Source organism: Cyclopterus lumpus, chromosome 20, assembly GCF_009769545.1.
Source record: "Cyclopterus lumpus isolate fCycLum1 chromosome 20, fCycLum1.pri, whole genome shotgun sequence".
In the NCBI taxonomy this organism is placed as follows: Eukaryota; Metazoa; Chordata; class Actinopteri; order Perciformes; family Cyclopteridae; genus Cyclopterus; species Cyclopterus lumpus.
Genome location: NC_046985.1, coordinates 11,043,944 through 11,061,765, shown reverse-complemented (window position 1 = coordinate 11,061,765; position 17,822 = coordinate 11,043,944). Strand labels below are relative to the sequence as shown.

The following is a 17,822-nucleotide window of genomic DNA, read 5'->3' as shown; positions in this document are numbered from 1 at the left end:
AGAATATTTACAGTCTCCACCAAACTGACCTCCCAATGAACCCAGAGAGGAGACTCCTCACAGGCCATGCACTATACCCATCCTGGCCCGCCCCCTCATAAACACACACATAAAACATGGACTGGCAAGGACGGCTGCGGCTACACACACACACACACACACACACACACACACACACACACACACACACACACACACACACACACACACACACACACACACACACACACACACACACACACACACACACACACACACACACACACACACACACAGCAACATAACTCTCCCAGCACGCTCACACCCCTTAAACTTGCCAGTGACATGCAATTAATGACAAAATACCAAAATACACAAGAGGCTCACCACAGTTATGTGTGTGTGTGTGTGTGTGTGTGTGTGTCTGAGAGGGATCCTACCTCCGTTGTCTGTCCTCTTGAGGGCTCCATCTTTGTGGGGACACAGCTCACATCTCTGTGGGTGAAGAAGAAACAACAGGTCAGAAACAACCGGTCAACCTAATCTACTTCAGGGCAGGCGAGCACAAAAGTATGACAAATATGCTGCTATGTGAGATAAACTGGCAAGTGGCCCTGACTTGTGGCAAGTCAGTTGTGACTAGGCCAGAAACTCTACGGGATGACACCCTCACTACCTGCCACCTAAGGTTGTTTCTGTCTCCACGTGTGTGTGCGTGTGTGCACCAACAACTACTAGTGCAGTTATTTCTGCTGCTGTTGAGCTTCAAGTCAACTGGTGTTGTCATCCTAAGGCTGACACTACGCGTTACAAAACAGTGTGTGTGTGTGTGTGTGTGTGTAGAAAAAGGCTTTCATGTTTCTTCTTTTCATCTCCTTTTTCTCCCACCAATAATTTGCTGTTGCGTGTTGAAATTCACACCTCACAAAAACAGAACGTTTAGGTGCTTCCACTCCACATTGCATAATTCATCTTTCTAAACAGGATTTCAAATACCCGTCTTTTTAGCATTACTATAATTGTTTTGTTTATTATAAAGTTCTGGTTAAAAATTGCATAATATGTTTTTGTTTTTATTCAAACTACAATCTTGGCACCTGCAGACTGCAGCCATTTCATTTATTTCTTAATCACATAAAGCTATTCAAATTCTAGTAAGTGTCAATTCCTTCCTGAATATTCCTTTATTAGTAAAACAAGGCAGAATCAAGAAGTTAAGTAAGTTGCAACATGGCTTTTTCCTTTTTATGAAGGGCACTCACACCAACTATGCACACAATGTAATTCTTTGTGAATACACCGACGCACACAATTACTTACACGTAATTAGGAAATCTGGTTAATGTTGTATTTCTCCTTCATCAGGTTACAGGGAGTTTTCCTGCTAACTTTCTGAAAGTGAGAAATTGCCCTCTGCGCACACACATGAATACGGCAAGTCAGCAGATCGTTCCAAGCACCTGTACCAACAGCTATGCGAGTAAATCTTGTTCCAACATAATCTTGACAGGTCCTCAGAAGTTTGCCGAGGTCATACGAAGTTGAAACTCAGCCAGCCATACCAGTTAGTGTCTTTCGCCACACGTTTTACAAAAAAGCAAAAGGTATAATACAGAAACTCTTTAGCCAAATTTCAGTCAGTTTTAAGTAAGATCTCCGGAGAACGGGTGAGTTGGAAACGCTGTGCTTTCTAGGGCTACGTGACAGTTTCAACAGCTGTTATGATGCAGACTAGATGGCTTAATGTTTTCCATAATATGCCACACACGTAAGTGTGTATTTGGTAGTATTGGTGAACTGAACACACTTAAACAGAATTGAAGATAATCTTTTATAAAGCTTTTCAATCCGGATTAAATATAATGTATGATGAAATATGATGGTAACTGGTGCAGAATACAGATTGTGAGCTGACAGGCAGCCTAATGTCAAAGGACAGCAGGACATGCCATAGAAAGGCAGTTGCGCCACGAAAATAGTGGCAATAGCAGGCAGGTCAGTGCAGACCTCAATATAATTCCTTTAGTTATATTGCCTTTACTACTGCATCTTCTGCCAAGCTGTATATTTAAGATGAAACGTGGTGGGCTAAACAACTTTCAAGTCTCAGGTTAAATAATGGTACTATTTTAATATAATACAATTCCTTCTGAAGTTCCACGTTTCAAAAAAGACAAAGTAGTCAATTATATTTGGGGGAAATGTTCTGACTGATATTTTTATATCAGTATATATATATATATATATATATATATATATATATATATATATATATATATATCCACATTCAAAAATATTAGGGGCACGTTAACGCGTTATAAATACATTAACGCCGACAATGATTTTTTTCAATTTCATGGCTTAACACTGCTGCAAACATTGACCGAGAACATGGAGAAAGGTACTTTTAAAATGGACATTTTCATTTTAAATCTCTACCAGACGGCGTAGTTGATAAAAGCAAAGCTATTTGTACCCACTCAAACTGGAGTTCTCTCATCACCGGAGGACTACGAACATGAAGTACGTCTTAAAGGCGTTACACAGCATTGATGCCAGCCAAGAGCTACCCAAACAACCAGTGGACCGAAACTTCAGCAGACTACTTTGGATGCGGGAGAACTGTCGACAAACCAACGCAAGCCTCGGCCAACACATGCCTCGGCCAAGTGGAGAGCAGCGGACTGCAGGCAACTTGATATAGTGTGATAAGAAAATGTATGCATCTCAGAAACTACAAGGAGCACAGTAAAGTATTTGTTTTTTGTAACTTTTTTATAGAATCATGACATGAAATGTTCATGTGATCAAAACATTTTGTACCGACATTTGCCCAAAGTATGTCCGTACCATATTTCAAAACTTTAGACTAGGGTTACACCTTCTTAGTCGATAAATGTGTCGATTTGGTCTTTGTCGACTCAGATCTCTTTAGTCGATTGGTTATTCATTATTCTTTTTTTATGCATAATGACCCATTTACAAGAAACTTTACAGAAAACATCTCTAGTAAACACAAGTTTTTTTGTATGATTCTTTGTGGAGAAAGTTTTACAGTCGACAAAGGCTAATTCGCCAATAATACGCTTTTGCTTTAAAACCCAGAGCGATCACCCAACGATCTCCGTCCACACGAGCGCTTCAGCACCGTTTTAAGAATTATTTCCACCCATACCAAGACGCCTGAAAACGAATATCACATGACCATTCACGTGAACTGGGCATGAGGGTACCGGTGTAAACAGGAAGTAGATTGGTTGCTAAAGTTACAGAATATACAACAGAGTATTATTGTACTGTTTAATAAAAAAGTAGGTTGTCCTTGATCCTTAAGATCTTCCTCTATATTTCCCCACACAAGTTTTATTTTTCAAACTTAGTTACAAGGCTGCAGGTCTTGGTCTTGCTCTCACACAAACAAAATGTACTTAAAAAATGAACACTTACTAATCAAAGTTACTAAATGATGGGTCAAGAGATGTGGTCAACACACGCCTCTCACTCGTTTCCCCTCAGTTTCGTTGTTGTCTGTTTTCACACTCCTAGCTCTGCCGGGGGGCTGGAAGTCCCTGTCGCTTTGGAGAGCATTTATGCTTTTGTTTGTTTACAGTTTCTTTGTGAACTTCACAATAGTTTTGCAGAACAAATTAAGCATTGATGAGAAAGAGAAGTCCACAAACCATACAGTAATTTCCAAAGTCCACTGCATAGGGCTGATAATGCCGCTGGACACACTGCCCGCTAATCGCTCCAATAGTTCCCCGTTTCTGCCCGTCCACAATACAACGCAACCGTGCAAACTTTTCACACTCACAAACCTAGGAAAATATATGCGTTTCAAAACAAAAACATAGTGGTGGGGATGTTGCCTGAGAATTTATTTAGTTGAGGACAGCTCTACGTTAGACCAATCAGAACAAATGTGGCATTTTTCCATATCATACTAAATATAGTTAATTTCATCAAATGTAACCGACAGCTGAACTACTACTGTGGTTAACCACATCTTTACAGTAAACCATACTGAAAGGCTGGGCAATATGCCAATGTGTTTGTCATGTACCACAATGGTGGAAAATGGGGTTCTGGTTATCAAATTAAATAGTGATCCCTCTCTCTGGCTTTGCATTTACTCACATGACCAAAATATTCAGAAACAGTAGACGACTCTCAGTCAGAATGTTCTCAAATTCACAAATGTTCTCATCAGCACAAGATATGATATTGTCTACTACCCATTGAGATGAAACATTACAAACAGTGCCTTCAACATGCAGTGTCTTGTTATTTTAAGAGCTTTCTTCCAAGCCCTTTGAACAGACTCGCTTATAATTCAAGAACCCAACCTATTCTCGCAGCAGATTTAGAAATGATTGCGCTGCACAGGAGCATGAGGTCCACCATCTACGCCGGACAGTCCTGTTATTCCAGGAGTTTACTCAGAAATGATGAATGGATAGATAGATTCTGTGACTCACCACACGGGCTGCTCTCTCCTGAGATTCACACTTTCTGCAGAACCACGGACCAGTGGGCACCTGCACGATGCCATAGCAGGCTGAGGAGAAACGGAGGGGGACGTTTTGAGTAAGTCATCACAACCTCAACAAAAGGCTACATTATATACCACAGAATACATTCACACAATGATAATGAAGCCACACCAGACTGGACTACACTTGATAAAAATCTTTACGATATCACACAATTGCCACGTCCAATAATTTTGTACAAGTGCCAGAAGAGACTAAACTGGTTTGAATGCATAACTGAAAAGTGTTTTGATGTGACAGACTGTTGAACACACCGCTGTTGTTTTTATTTCACTCTACTGACAGCTGACATAGTTTGCCTGCCCTACAAAATATGTTAGGCCCCAGGGGACAAAGAGAGAATCCCTGGTAATGCATTGTTAATGTCAACACATATAGGCATCAATGATAATTGTTTGCCTTATGTAAATGTTGCCAAGTGTGTTCCGCCATACATAAAGAGGCTGCATTCAAAAAGCCCACTCTACTTGACATCCTCCATGCTATTAAAAAGGTCCAAAGAGAGGCTGGCCGCTGTATTTTAGAGATTAAACGATACTAACTACTCAAAATATGACAGGGAGACGTTACTTTTTTTCTCCCCACTCACTGCTGGGTGGATGCTTCTTGAACAAGGTCGGAGAGAACTGATCTCTTTACTTTCATACATTCAACGTTCTCGTCAAATCTTAATATTTTGACACCGAATTAGCAAACAAGTTATTTTACCTTGGGAGGTATAACCTAATTTCACTGATGCCGTGACTCAAATTTAAAGTGGCGGTGCTAGCTTACATACAGCAGCACTACCCTAAATAGCCTACCTCTACACATTTTCAGATTATCTCTGATCGGACCAGAGCCCATAATCCAATGGAATAGACAGCTATAATCCAGTTTTCTGAGCACAAAATGCCCAAAGGTTACCAGACAAAACAAGTACCAGTTGGATAGGATATTCTGCACAGGCACTGCACATTTTTTAATAATTATGGCTGGCTGAATCAATCACTTAAAAACAGGCAATTTATATTTGTTGCCATGCTAACCATGGAACAGAGTATGGAAATTCATTATGCTATTTTAATTTTCACAGGAGCAATGAATTTGACATTCATTTGTAACAAATCTTAAGAGATTGTGAAGGGCAAAATAATTGTATTTAAATTAAAAGAACATTATTTTGCCCTTCACAATCTTTGTTTATTATTACATAATAATTAAATAATAAATTCCCTATGGAAGTTGAGGATTCTCAACAGCATATTGACTGATATTTAATGCCTTGGCTTATCTTCTGTGTGCATTGCAATGCAATATTAAAACTCAATGTACAGTATACTTTCTTCCAAATGTTCTCTCAACATTAGTAAATAGTTTACAAAGGTATAGTATATCATGTGAAATGTTGACACTTTCCCAGTCCCAGTGACGCATAGTCTCGTCTGGCTCTTTTTAAATGCATCTCTGGATTAAATAAACTGTTAAATATCTGTTGTCAGATCTCTAAATAATTCAATTTTTTTTTAAGTGCTCGAACAGACTAACATCTGCTGATTCCTGAAATTTAGAAACAAGTCACTCATTTGATATTGTTGAATGTGGCTAGTTAATCTTTTCCGACAAACATGTTTTGTTTAAACAGACGCTGACCTAACTGTGGTTCAGAGGCAGCTCTATACAAGTTAACGTATAAAAAGACAGCGCTGCATATTCTTAACTAATACAGTACAGCTTGTCTGCTTCCAGTAATTCACTAGAGGAGGAATAAGTGACTTTTCAAATCAGACTCAAACTCCGACATACTTTGGGAGTTCTGTGTACATCTGTGAACATGTTCCACATCAGTCTGATGTTCCTTGTGTGCACATTTTCAGCCAGTTTGCAATTTGGCCGGTTGGTGGCGCTATAACAACAAAGTTTACACTTTGGACTGTAACTTTTAAACCTGAAGATTAATTGATTCAAAATGGAAAATGTACTTTCTATTTTTCTGATTACTAAGAGCGCTTTCACACTACATGTCACACCCATTCATTCACCTATGGGACCGTACCCACCTGCCCAACAGGACTATCTAACCATTCATACCCAAACATACACAGCATTCGTGAGCAATTTGAGGTGAAGTGTCTTGCTCAAGGGCACATCAACATGGACTAGGGCATTCTGGGAACAAAACCACCGATCCTCTGAATGAAGGACAACCCGCTCCACCACTGAGCCACAGTGGCCCTATGAATCTATCCACATAAACCTTGCCCATTCGCAGTGAGATTGTTTTTCCGCCATTTTGAATTTGGTTTCTTTGCTGCTACTCCAACAAAGTTTGAGCAACCGTTGCTCAAATGCTGAGGAAAGAAAGAAAGATATATATATATATATATATAAAGATATATATATATATATATATATATATATATATATATATATATATATATATCCCATCAACGCCTTGTACAAGTGCAAATACATTTGGTAGACAAATTTGATGACATTCGGCTGTAGCAAAGTTGTCTAACTATAAAGCAAGAAATCTCTGTGATATGTCAAGAACCATTCATTTAATCTAAGTTAAACTTTGTACTGCTGGAGACCCAAAGACATGTTCTTTCGAAGTTGGTGCAATTTGGACATGCGACGACGCAATATGAATAAACTTTGAATAAACAAGAGAACAGCTCTCTGATTCATTAACTCAGTAAACATTATTCAATACAGCATGATGTTCATATAGTAAATTATAAACCCATTTACAGTAAAATAATAAAACGGATGCTTCAGGGCAAGGCTTCCTTCTGATTGACCGGACACAACCACAACATTGTCCTGTTTGAGAGTTGTCCATGTTTAAGACCTTTACATAGTGCGTTTTCAATAAATGGAAGTTAATTGTAACATTTTGGTTGACTACAAATTATCATTCAGCGGCCTCTTGTTTTTAGTTTCATTCGTGTCGCTTCGGGTTGCAAAAAAACAAGATGACGGTGGCAGAAATGCTGAACTCAAGGCGTAAAAGTGGCAGTCTACAAACCGTTGGGTTACGACACAGTGAACTACATCCACGTCTCATACACAGCCTATGGTACATACCAAACCGTGAATTTATGTACGGTTTCATCCCTACATATTGAAACATCAGTAATTGTGATACAATTATATAATATATATATATATATATATTATTCTGAAATGGGCCATTCTGCATAATGAGCTATTTCACTTTTAGTACTTTACGTATATATGCTGATGTTAATACCATGTACTTTCTGTAATATTTTAAATATAGGACTTTTACTAGAACCAGAGTATTTATACACTGTGGTATTACTACTTATACTTAGTCTTTAAGTTAAAGATCGACGTATTTCTTCCACCACTGATGAACTGAAACCACTTCTTTTTTTTAAAACCTTGGTCAAATCAATTTAACATTTATGTGTTGCAAAATATGCTTAGAGACAAGCTCCTGTCAGAACTACTTAGCAAGCCAGACACGGGCACTTTGTGTCGAAACAATCTGTGTTACAAGTGTGAATACATTGAAAACGCTTCATGGATCAGAACTGCTGACATGTCAAATAGTTTACCGAATCCCCCTGCGGTCCGCAAATTGACACATGGCCAGCTGTTAAATGTGTAAACACTGGACGTCATCGTCTGAGTCATTTCGCGCGAGCAGCGTCTTGGCTGCACTGCATCACAATACTACAAGCTTCAGAGATCGTTGTTTAATGGCTTGAACTGTTGCACAGTCTGGACTCCAGACCTAAAACGCAGTGTTTAATCAGTTTCTCTCCCCTTTGACCGCAGTTTGAACTGTTATTTAGGAAGCCAATGATTCGGCTACATCACATATTTCACACAAATCGATGCGAGCTTCCGCGCGAAGTTTACATCTTTTGACGTGAGGAAGGGCGGGGGGAACCCGCCTGCTCCGCTTCACCACATGACAGCTTCAGACTGGAACGTAGATGAAACGAGCCCGACTCAGCGGATTGAACGGGCGAAGATAGCTGCAAAGCAAAAACTAAACGAAAAGCAGCGGACGTCCCCTGCAGCGTGAGCGCAGCCTGACCTCAGCCTGGCCTTGGTGAGGGCAGGCGGAGGAGGCGCCGTAACCTTGCAACAAGACTACGCTAACTAGCCCGCGTGCTAACTGCTAACTCCCCGCCGATCCAACGGCAAACAGCACCGCTTACCTTGATGCACGGCGACGTTGCAGCCGTGTCCGTCGCAGTACACCAGCGGGTTTTCCGCCCAGCCTCTCTCATCAGAGCAAACGCAGCAACCGCCGATCATCTCCTTCATATTATTCTTCGACAACTCGTCGTCCGCCGCCAGACAACGCTCGCCGGAGACCATGTATGAAGAAAGCGGACATGCGGAAGAATACGGTACAAAGATAAAGCCGAAACCTTCCCCGAAGACGCTCTTCTTCCCCGTTGCCTGGCCGCTTTAGGTCCCGCTCGGTCGAAATGTCATGTATAAGGTATTTACGTCCCTTTTCGACACCGTATTTTCTCACCAAAACATCCACTTCACGGCGCGACGGTGAGGAGAAGAGGGGGGACTCTTCGAGGAGAACCGGAAGTGCGTAATGACGCAAGGCGGACGTATGCGTGCCCTCTGACAGGAAGTAAATGACGGATGTGATTAGATTGCCGAATGCAACGTGCCATTTTGGTTCCATATGGCCGAGTTGGTTTGAAAGTTTGTAGCAAAGAGACTTCGCCTCACTGTCAACATTGTAGCAACATGGAGGTCGGCAAAGAAGTGGTTAACTGAGGAAAAACTAAAAAAACTGTTTACAACTGTAACTTCATGTTTGATCTTCTATAGAGACTAAGATGTGTTTGTAATGCAGAGAGCCAGTGCTCTGCATTGAAAATAAATCTGAATATCTGTGAGTTTTTACTTCTCAGTGTGAGTTTTGTGTTCTAATATATTTTACGTGATAGCTAAATTTGGAATTATATTGATTAGTCGATTAATTGACAAGAAGTTTGACTTATCAAATAAGTTATTTTAAAGCAAAAATCATTCTCAAGTTGTTTTTTTAATCTCCCTGTGGTTGGGAAACACAAATAACATTTCACCATAACGTCACAGCCGTTCGGCCATGCTTTTCTGTCCCTGTCTCACATGCTGTCTGTCCCTTTCGGTTCGTTTCTGTGACTACCTCCAACAGGCTCAGCCACGAAATTACTCTGTCCCCCTAAGCCACCTCCGCACCTTTCATACAGAACAGCGAGGCAGAACACAGCCCTGCCCTGTTCAGGCTGTGTGTAAAGCGCTTATAACTCACACTTTCTCAAAACAAAATGTTATTACCTGTTTGATACAGCCATTGATTGACTGCTGACTCCTCGCTCACTACTTTTAACTGGGCGGTAGGAGCTGCAAGTGATCACACAGCTGAGTGCATCGCCGCAATTTGCTCACTTGTTTTGGATGGTGTGTTTGACTATCAGCTAACAGCTAATACAACTACCAGTACACACACAGCTGAGTGCATAGTGCACTGAAAGCTAACAGACCTACAATACACTGCTGACCGCATTGCTGCCTTTCAGCCGTTTCTCTGTGTCGAGAGACACAGTTATTCCGTGCCTTTGCATTGGGTATCAACCTCACGTGTATTGTGGAAGACTTGCAGAATAAATATGGGCTTCAAGTCACAGTTATGCCTGTGAGACGAAGCTGAGATTCTGTGCAGACACTGGCGTAGATTAAAATTAGAGTGCATCTGTTGTAAGACGCGGGAGTGAAAAGCACATCTTATACACTTGCAGTCAGTCTAGATGGCAGGTTAGCCAATTATGTGTATTATTCCTTCAATCAAACACTACAGCAGTGGTTGTTGCAGATGTGGTGGACATCATTTTGAACAAAACAAGATGTAAATAAGTCAAATTAGGTTCTGGGAAATTTTATTGAGCTTTTGATTTAAAAAAATATATATTTCCTTGGAAAATAAAACAATGGTTGGTGTAAAAATCCCTAGCTAAAATCCACTGATTTTACAGAATAAATAAATAACCAATTAGTTACTAATTAACAACTGATCGGCAGAAAATGTAATGAAAATAATCATTGACGGCCTGGATACATTGTGTGTGAACACACCTTGGTTTAAATTGTTCAAGCAGACTAAACACATGTACACATAGTAGTTGCAGTAATTTCCCTTTTCAATGGGACTTTTCTCCATTTGGAAATGTACTGTATCTAATCTTGTAAGAAGCCATTTGGATCCTTGTCACATCACTATAACATTACTCAAGGCAGACTGTGCATATTTGTAATTATGCTCATGGCTTAATAATTAATTCTCTAGCTGTAATGCAGAATGTTTTCCAGATGTCATTTATTTGTGTATATGCATCCATAAATGTTGGGCTTGCGGGTGTTTTATTGCATCTCACTTCACTCATTTAATACAGTATTACAATAGTTTGAATTAAAAAAAAGATGACACATAACTATGTTGTCCATTACGGCACAAAATAGTACAAACAACCACTTTTTAAACACATGTTTAAGTGTTTTAAAGTCAATGACAATAATTTAAACAAAAGGTATTTACCAAACTAAATTGCTTATACATACAACAACAATTGAATCATAGTTTATACCTACAGTCTGTAACAGCTTGGGTTGGAACTCATCATTTTTAAGTTACTAAAACATTTCACATTTCCTTCGATGCCATTTCATTGTGATTTAGAATGGTAGAAGAATGTGTCGGGTAGTGAGCGTAGAGCCAGTAGACATGAGAGACAACAATTTGAATATCTTTTCATTTCAAGAATGAATACCCTTTTATCTTTCAAAAATTACTTAATGGGCTTTGAGAATCCTACATCAGGGTGCATATCAGACCTGTCAATATACAGTTTTGTTTTGACAGCATCCCCATGCTGTTGCCAAGGATGCTCCAGAACACACACACACACACACACACACACACAGAGAAATGCTATTCCAAGCACTCAGCTGCTGCTTGCATCACCGATTCCTCTGAGCAAGCTCCCGCTCTTGGTTTCCAGAGAAACGTAATGACTTGCCAATAATGCGCAAGAGCACACGAGCGTCCTCCGTGTAATATGGTGAGCGAGAGGTCCCTGGGAGTGCCTGCCCATTGTTTGCTTTAATTTCAAATTGCTCAAATGCTCCAGTCGACACTGGGCACTGCACTAAAAGGGGGTGTGGGAGGGATGGGGAGCTGGGGAAAAGAAGGAGAAAAAAAAGTGAATTGTGTGTGGCAGGGGAAAACCTATTAGAGCTGGAGAGAACAAAGGGAGGCGAAAGGAGGGGGCAGCGGTTGTGGAGGGGCCCATATAGCTACTGAAACACTGAAAATGGCAAATGATTTTTACAACTTGCACTTGATTAAGTCAAAGTCTGCACGAATCATGTTATGTTCCTCGAGATGTCAGAGAAGAGCCACCCCCCCCCCCCCCCCCCCCCCCCCAGACAAAAGCCACACCATCTCCAACAACTATTTGTGACCTCATATAGCACTCCCAAGCTCTTGTATAATGTAAGGTCATCTGTAATTATAACCAGGCAGTCCCATATGTCAGAGCAATGTTGCCCATACTGTACATCAAGTTGGTATTTGCAACAGCATTTCTGCTCCAGGCCTTGATCTGTTTGGGAAAATTTGCTATCTTGTCTCAACATATTCATTTGTCACATAAAAGATATAAAAACATGCACATTTTTTTCTCCACATTGCAACTGTAGTGATTAAAGCAGGATTTATGCCAAGGTGTTCCAGCATTGTGCCTGTGTAGTGTCCAAGGTATACGGCAGCTTCTTTCACTTGACCTGGGTGAGAGAAAGCAGAAACAACATCCTCTACGAACATACTTGATTGTATTATTTCTCATTTGATTGATTTTGCTGTTTGCAGGCATTTACACAAACAATAGAAACAATGCATTGAAAAATAAGGATTGAATTGGCCCTCCTGCAGTATACTCATCCATATTCCCGTATTGTGCTTTTATAACTCTTTTTTTTGGGGGGTCTATGTTTAATTGTCAGAAATGTAACTCCTGTTCAGTTGGCTCTCATGATTGAAGTTTTGTGGTCTCTGTTTGGGATGAGCAACGTGTAAAATACACTGGGAGGAAAGACAACATTAGGAAAAGCAGTCCCCACACAGACTTCTATGTAAGCGGCATCAAAATTCTGAACATACTTTATTCCCTAGTTGTTATTTATTTTGTTTAATGGTTACTGCTTTTAAGAGATCGCCTTCCGTACTCAATCTCTTTTAAAGGCTTTAGTTTTCTTGACATGTATACATTCTCAGAAAGACCCAGGAGCAAGCAATGTTTGTTAGAAACATCACACTAGTAATAAAATCTGAATTTTGTTTCTGAAACATTGCATCCTGTGTGTGTGTGTGTGTGTGTGTGTGTGTGTGTGTGTGTGTGTGTGTGTGTGTGTGTGTGTGTGTTTGTGTGTGTGTTGCAGGGTAGCTTTGCAGAAAACTATAACACTCTGGGAGGAATGTTGTCCCAGACTTAGCTCATAAGCTTCAACAAATGACTACTGACAGCTAATATAGGATTTCTATTTTGAAGCGATTGTGCAAACTGATGCCATATGTTTGCTTTCAAATCAACGAGGAAAGTTTTTCATGGGTATCTTGTAGAATGTAAACTATATGATTTTGTTTAAAAAAATAAACAGCATAACATTGTTTGCGGTAAGATCAAGAAAATATATGTTGTGTGAGATATTTAATCGGTTATTTACACAATCTACCCTAACCTTTATATATAGCCCAACTATTTTTCTTTAAGCATAGTTAAATTGAAACAATGAAGGCATTGTTTGATAGATAAAGCAGTTAGTAAGCGGCACACACATGCAGAAGTCCTTCATTCCTTCATGTGTCAAACATCCTTGAATTCATATCTACATTGTGTGTCCAACTCCCTGTTAACTCCTCTGTTTTATTTAAGATTATTCATATGCGGCAATCACAATAAACACATTATTCATTCAAATTCAACAGAGCCTGATATTCGCTCTGGCAGTAATTACAGGCATATACCAGGCTTTATATATATCTTAAGTTGTACTTGTATAATATATAGTATGGCCATACTTGGGCTGATGTCTTTCTTTTGGTTTATGGCAGTTTATGGTCAATTTAATATATGTTGTAAAGGTTCTGACAGACCATGGATCCCCATCTCTGTGATATATTCATAAAAAATGGTTCAAATTGTTCAAGACATCATATCTTTATGATATGATGCGTGGGAACAATTGGAACCATTTTCTCCAGTTATCAGCTATTCCAATAGAAATCCATGAGGTATTTTCCTTCTGCAAGTGTGAAATGGAAAGTATAGCGAACACCGAAATGACCTGAGCAGCAAAATTGAACTCAACACTCCCGAGCTATAATGTTCACACCATGGTCACACCACATTCAGACCTATCAGTATTTAGCCACGGTGGCTTCTCTGGCCTGCTAGTAGCACGGGGCCCAGGAAAGAAGAAAAAAAATACAAACAGTCCCAACACGGCGGGGTGAAAGGTGAAGAGAGCCCTCCCCCCACCACTGTCCGCACACACTTCAGGCTCGGATTGCATGTAAATTCACATTCTCCCGGGGTGGTTGGGGGTGGAGAGGAATTCATTGTTTTGGCATAGGTTTGTGTCATAAAAAGTCTATCCTCTTACAAGTGCCTGCGCCTCCTTGACCAAGTGTCTCCATAAAACTCGATGCAAAACAAATGACTTGGAGCCGCAGGAGCAACACGTTAGGGGTTGACGAGTGTTAGAAAAGTGGAAGCGTTTAGGATTTTATGACCAGTGAGTTTATAAAGAATTATGAAATTCACCAAATGAACCATGCTGCACAAACCTCGTCCCACAAACTGTTTTTTTCACATTGCGATTTCATGAAGTGTGTGAACTTTCTGTATATCTTGCAAGCCTGTTAAATTATACATGGTTAACTATACGTCCATTGGCCGTTACATATTATATATACGGCGCTGGAGACATTCCACGTGTTCCTGCTCGAGCATTGAAGTTTCAATTTCACACTTTAAAAAAATATATATTTGTCAGTGCGTCAAAACACTGGTCTTGTGGTCGTGTGCGTGTGTGTGTGTGTGTGTGTGCGCGCGCGCGCGCGTGTGTGTGTGTAGGCGGTGTCTTTAGCGTAACCCGCCTATCTCCCCCATTAAGCCGGTCTTCCACCGTGAAGTAGTGGAAAATATATATATATATATATTTATTTTTTTTAGTAGCTAGCAGCAGTCACGAGGCGGACATCCGTCATGTGTAGGCCTCTAAATTAAGAATAGACGTTTTATTCATTGAATTTTCACTTTTAGATTCGATGAATGGTATCATTGTATATATGTTGTTATCTTGAAACTATGGTTGCGATGCCACTGACTCCCGGGAAGTATAGGCTTGACTCCTTGGCCTGAACATATCCTAAAGATTAAAGTGAGTTGGAGTGGTTCCCCTCCAGTAGCCTTAGAACACGTCAAGCCGAAACAGAAGTAGCCTAATGCCCATAGGAATGAGCCTAACGTTACGATGTTGTCGGCTAAGGCATATCCCCAGCACACTACAGGCTGTTGAAAGAAACCTCCCCCGTGCTTGAGGTCTCTCTCTCGGCCACTCGGCCTCGTCTCCTCCCCTCCAGTCCCGACCGACATCCAGGCGCAGGAGAGGGTGGAATAAGTGCCCTGTGGCATCTGGTGCACCACATATCTGCATAACAAAGAGTCGCTGGTCTTAATTGGAAATACTCAAATATGTATGTACGTGCACAAGGTTATTTTCATTGAGTCATTATTACATTATTATATTATTGTTTTAGGTTATTTAAGATGGCCCTCGATTCGGACCTTGGGATAAACTGAGAGCTCCAATTTAAAAACCACGGCGTCATCACGGGGCACCGATGTGAGAGACTTCACTGACAGATGTTTTGGAAAAGTATCCTATTTTATTAATGAAAAAAAATCCGATGAAAAGTTTGTCATGTTCTAAGAATTATTTAAATAATAATAATTAATTAATATTATTTTATATGCGTTTTATGGATATTAACATGAAGAATGTCTTGATCAGACTATTGCTGTTTGTTCTAGATTTTCATTAAGCCCTTATGTGTCACACAAATTAACCGTGTGTGCGTGTGTGTGTGTGTGTGTGTGTGCGTGTGTGTGTGTGTGTGTGTGTGTGTGTGTGTGTGTGTAGGGTGGGGGTGGGGGTGGGGGGGCACGTAAGACAGTAATTAATAGTTCTAAAAATATTAAAAATGTTAAGTTTGAAAGCCGGTACGGTTTAACATGTGGCAACAATGGCAATCATTGTTAAAAATGTATGAAACTGTTGCTGAAGGATCCATGTCAAGTCAAAACAACCATCTACAATTTCTGTGCAATTGCATTATTTCGTGATAAAGGATGTATTTATGTTATAGCACAATTATATTCTAGGAACAATGCGCGTGAATGGTCAGTTTGGATGGGAACCACTTTGGGTCAGTAGGGGAGAATTGGTGAGTTTACGCTGTTTTAAATCGTCTGCACGTCCAAGAGAGAGCCATATGACCTAAAAGAAAACAATAAGCACGTGTTTTTCTCAAACAAGAAAGAAAGCCCGTTTTCCAATGAGAAAGACATGCAGTGGACATGACGTGAGATCAAACCAGCCCTGACTGTCTGTTCCTCCCTGCATCTCACAGGCACGGTGCACCGTGGCTCTGGGATCGGAGTTATTCCCCCGGGGACCTGGACCTCAACAAGCTGCCCCTCCTCTCACTTCACTCTGCTCCGTATTCCACGCGGGTATTAATGCTGGCATGGGCCTCCAGAACCATGCACGTGAAAAGCGAGAATGCCGGTCAGATGATCTTTGGGTGTTCGGGAGTTGAACTCGGGTTTACTGACTGGTGAAGTGAATGCGTAATACATAGATTCACTGATAGCAGCACACGGGCTCACAAACACACGCGCACACCGTGACGTGTTTCAAGCCTAACCCATAATGACCGCAAGTAATTTGTGCGGTGCATAGCAGCTTTCTGCAGTTTATCCTGTAGAATATACACTAGAGGCTACTATAATTACAACTTGTATTTATCTCTGCGACTCAATTGCACAATACGTTCTGCTGTAGCATTAGATAAAAAATAGAACATATTTTTGTGTCCATCAAAGCATAGTCCCTAGGCTGTCCTTTCAAGGTGTAACACCCTGACCCTGACGATCCAAATGGATACACGTAGCGTATACCTGGAGACGTAGCGTGCGTCTGCGTGTGTGCGTGTGTGTCAATATATATATATATATATATATATATATATATATATATATATATATATATATATATATATACACACACACCATTTCCTTATCGTATTTGGTATGCATGATGCATGATCTTGTCTGCATCCATGACCACCACGTGAGTGCTTCTGCTCTACAGCCCAACCTTGCATGGATTTTGTGGACACGTTCCAATCACATTCGGGGGTTTATAATAACAACGCCTACATATATAACACGCAGTTTGATGTAACACCGAGGTAACATCGATGTTATTCAGCATACAGTGTCTGTATAAGCAAATAGGCTTAACATTGTGGAACTGAGCATGCTCAGTCCTGAGTTTGGCCCCATCGCGCGCAGCGGTGCCCGCGAGGAACGGGCCACAAGGGATTCACGTGTTTTATAGATAACAAAGACGGAACATAATGCAGGGAGCTTTTAGAGAATATGGCTCAGGGGCAAACACAATAGCCAGTCCAAACAGCCTTCTGAAGGCCTACCGTAATTCAAACAATTAGCCTGTATTACGCAGTCTCATTATATGCATTATTTGGACAGCGTTATGGGTGGTGGCTTCAGCCTGTATGTTTCCTTTGCCCATCTCTGTGTGTGTGTGTGTGTGTGTGTGTGTGTGTGTGTGTGCGTGTGTGTGTGTGTGCGTGTTGCGATGGGTGCGCGTGCGTCTGTCTGATTGTACCTCTTGCTCCCGTGCGCGCATATGCGCGTTCCATGGAAAATCATTGCGGGGTGTGTGCGTCGTATTTTCGGGGTGCACAGGGTAGGCACAAAATGTGAAAATACGAAGTTTTATGCATGACATAAAGAGAGTTCCCAGATATTAAATAGTGATTGATACGTTATGTACACTAATACGACAATCGACTTTGTTGGCGTTCTCCCTTCAATAAAAAGCTACTTGTTGATTATACATATTATTAATAAATGTATATAATACATTGTATGTATCAAATGTATTTCG

General features: G+C 40.6%; 1 protein-coding gene across 1 annotated transcript in view; it reads right to left on the bottom strand.

The window, feature by feature from the left end:
• mllt10 (MLLT10 histone lysine methyltransferase DOT1L cofactor) overlaps window positions 1-9,114 on the bottom strand; it is a 41,904-nt gene extending 32,790 nt beyond the window's left edge. Inside the window, 3 exon segments of the mRNA XM_034559655.1 lie at window positions 420-474; window positions 4,458-4,537; window positions 8,714-9,114. Of these exon segments, the coding sequence (XP_034415546.1) occupies window positions 420-474; window positions 4,458-4,537; window positions 8,714-8,876 (298 nt within the window). The 5' untranslated portion in view covers window positions 8,877-9,114.
• Between the last annotated feature and the right edge of the window lie 8,708 nt (window positions 9,115-17,822).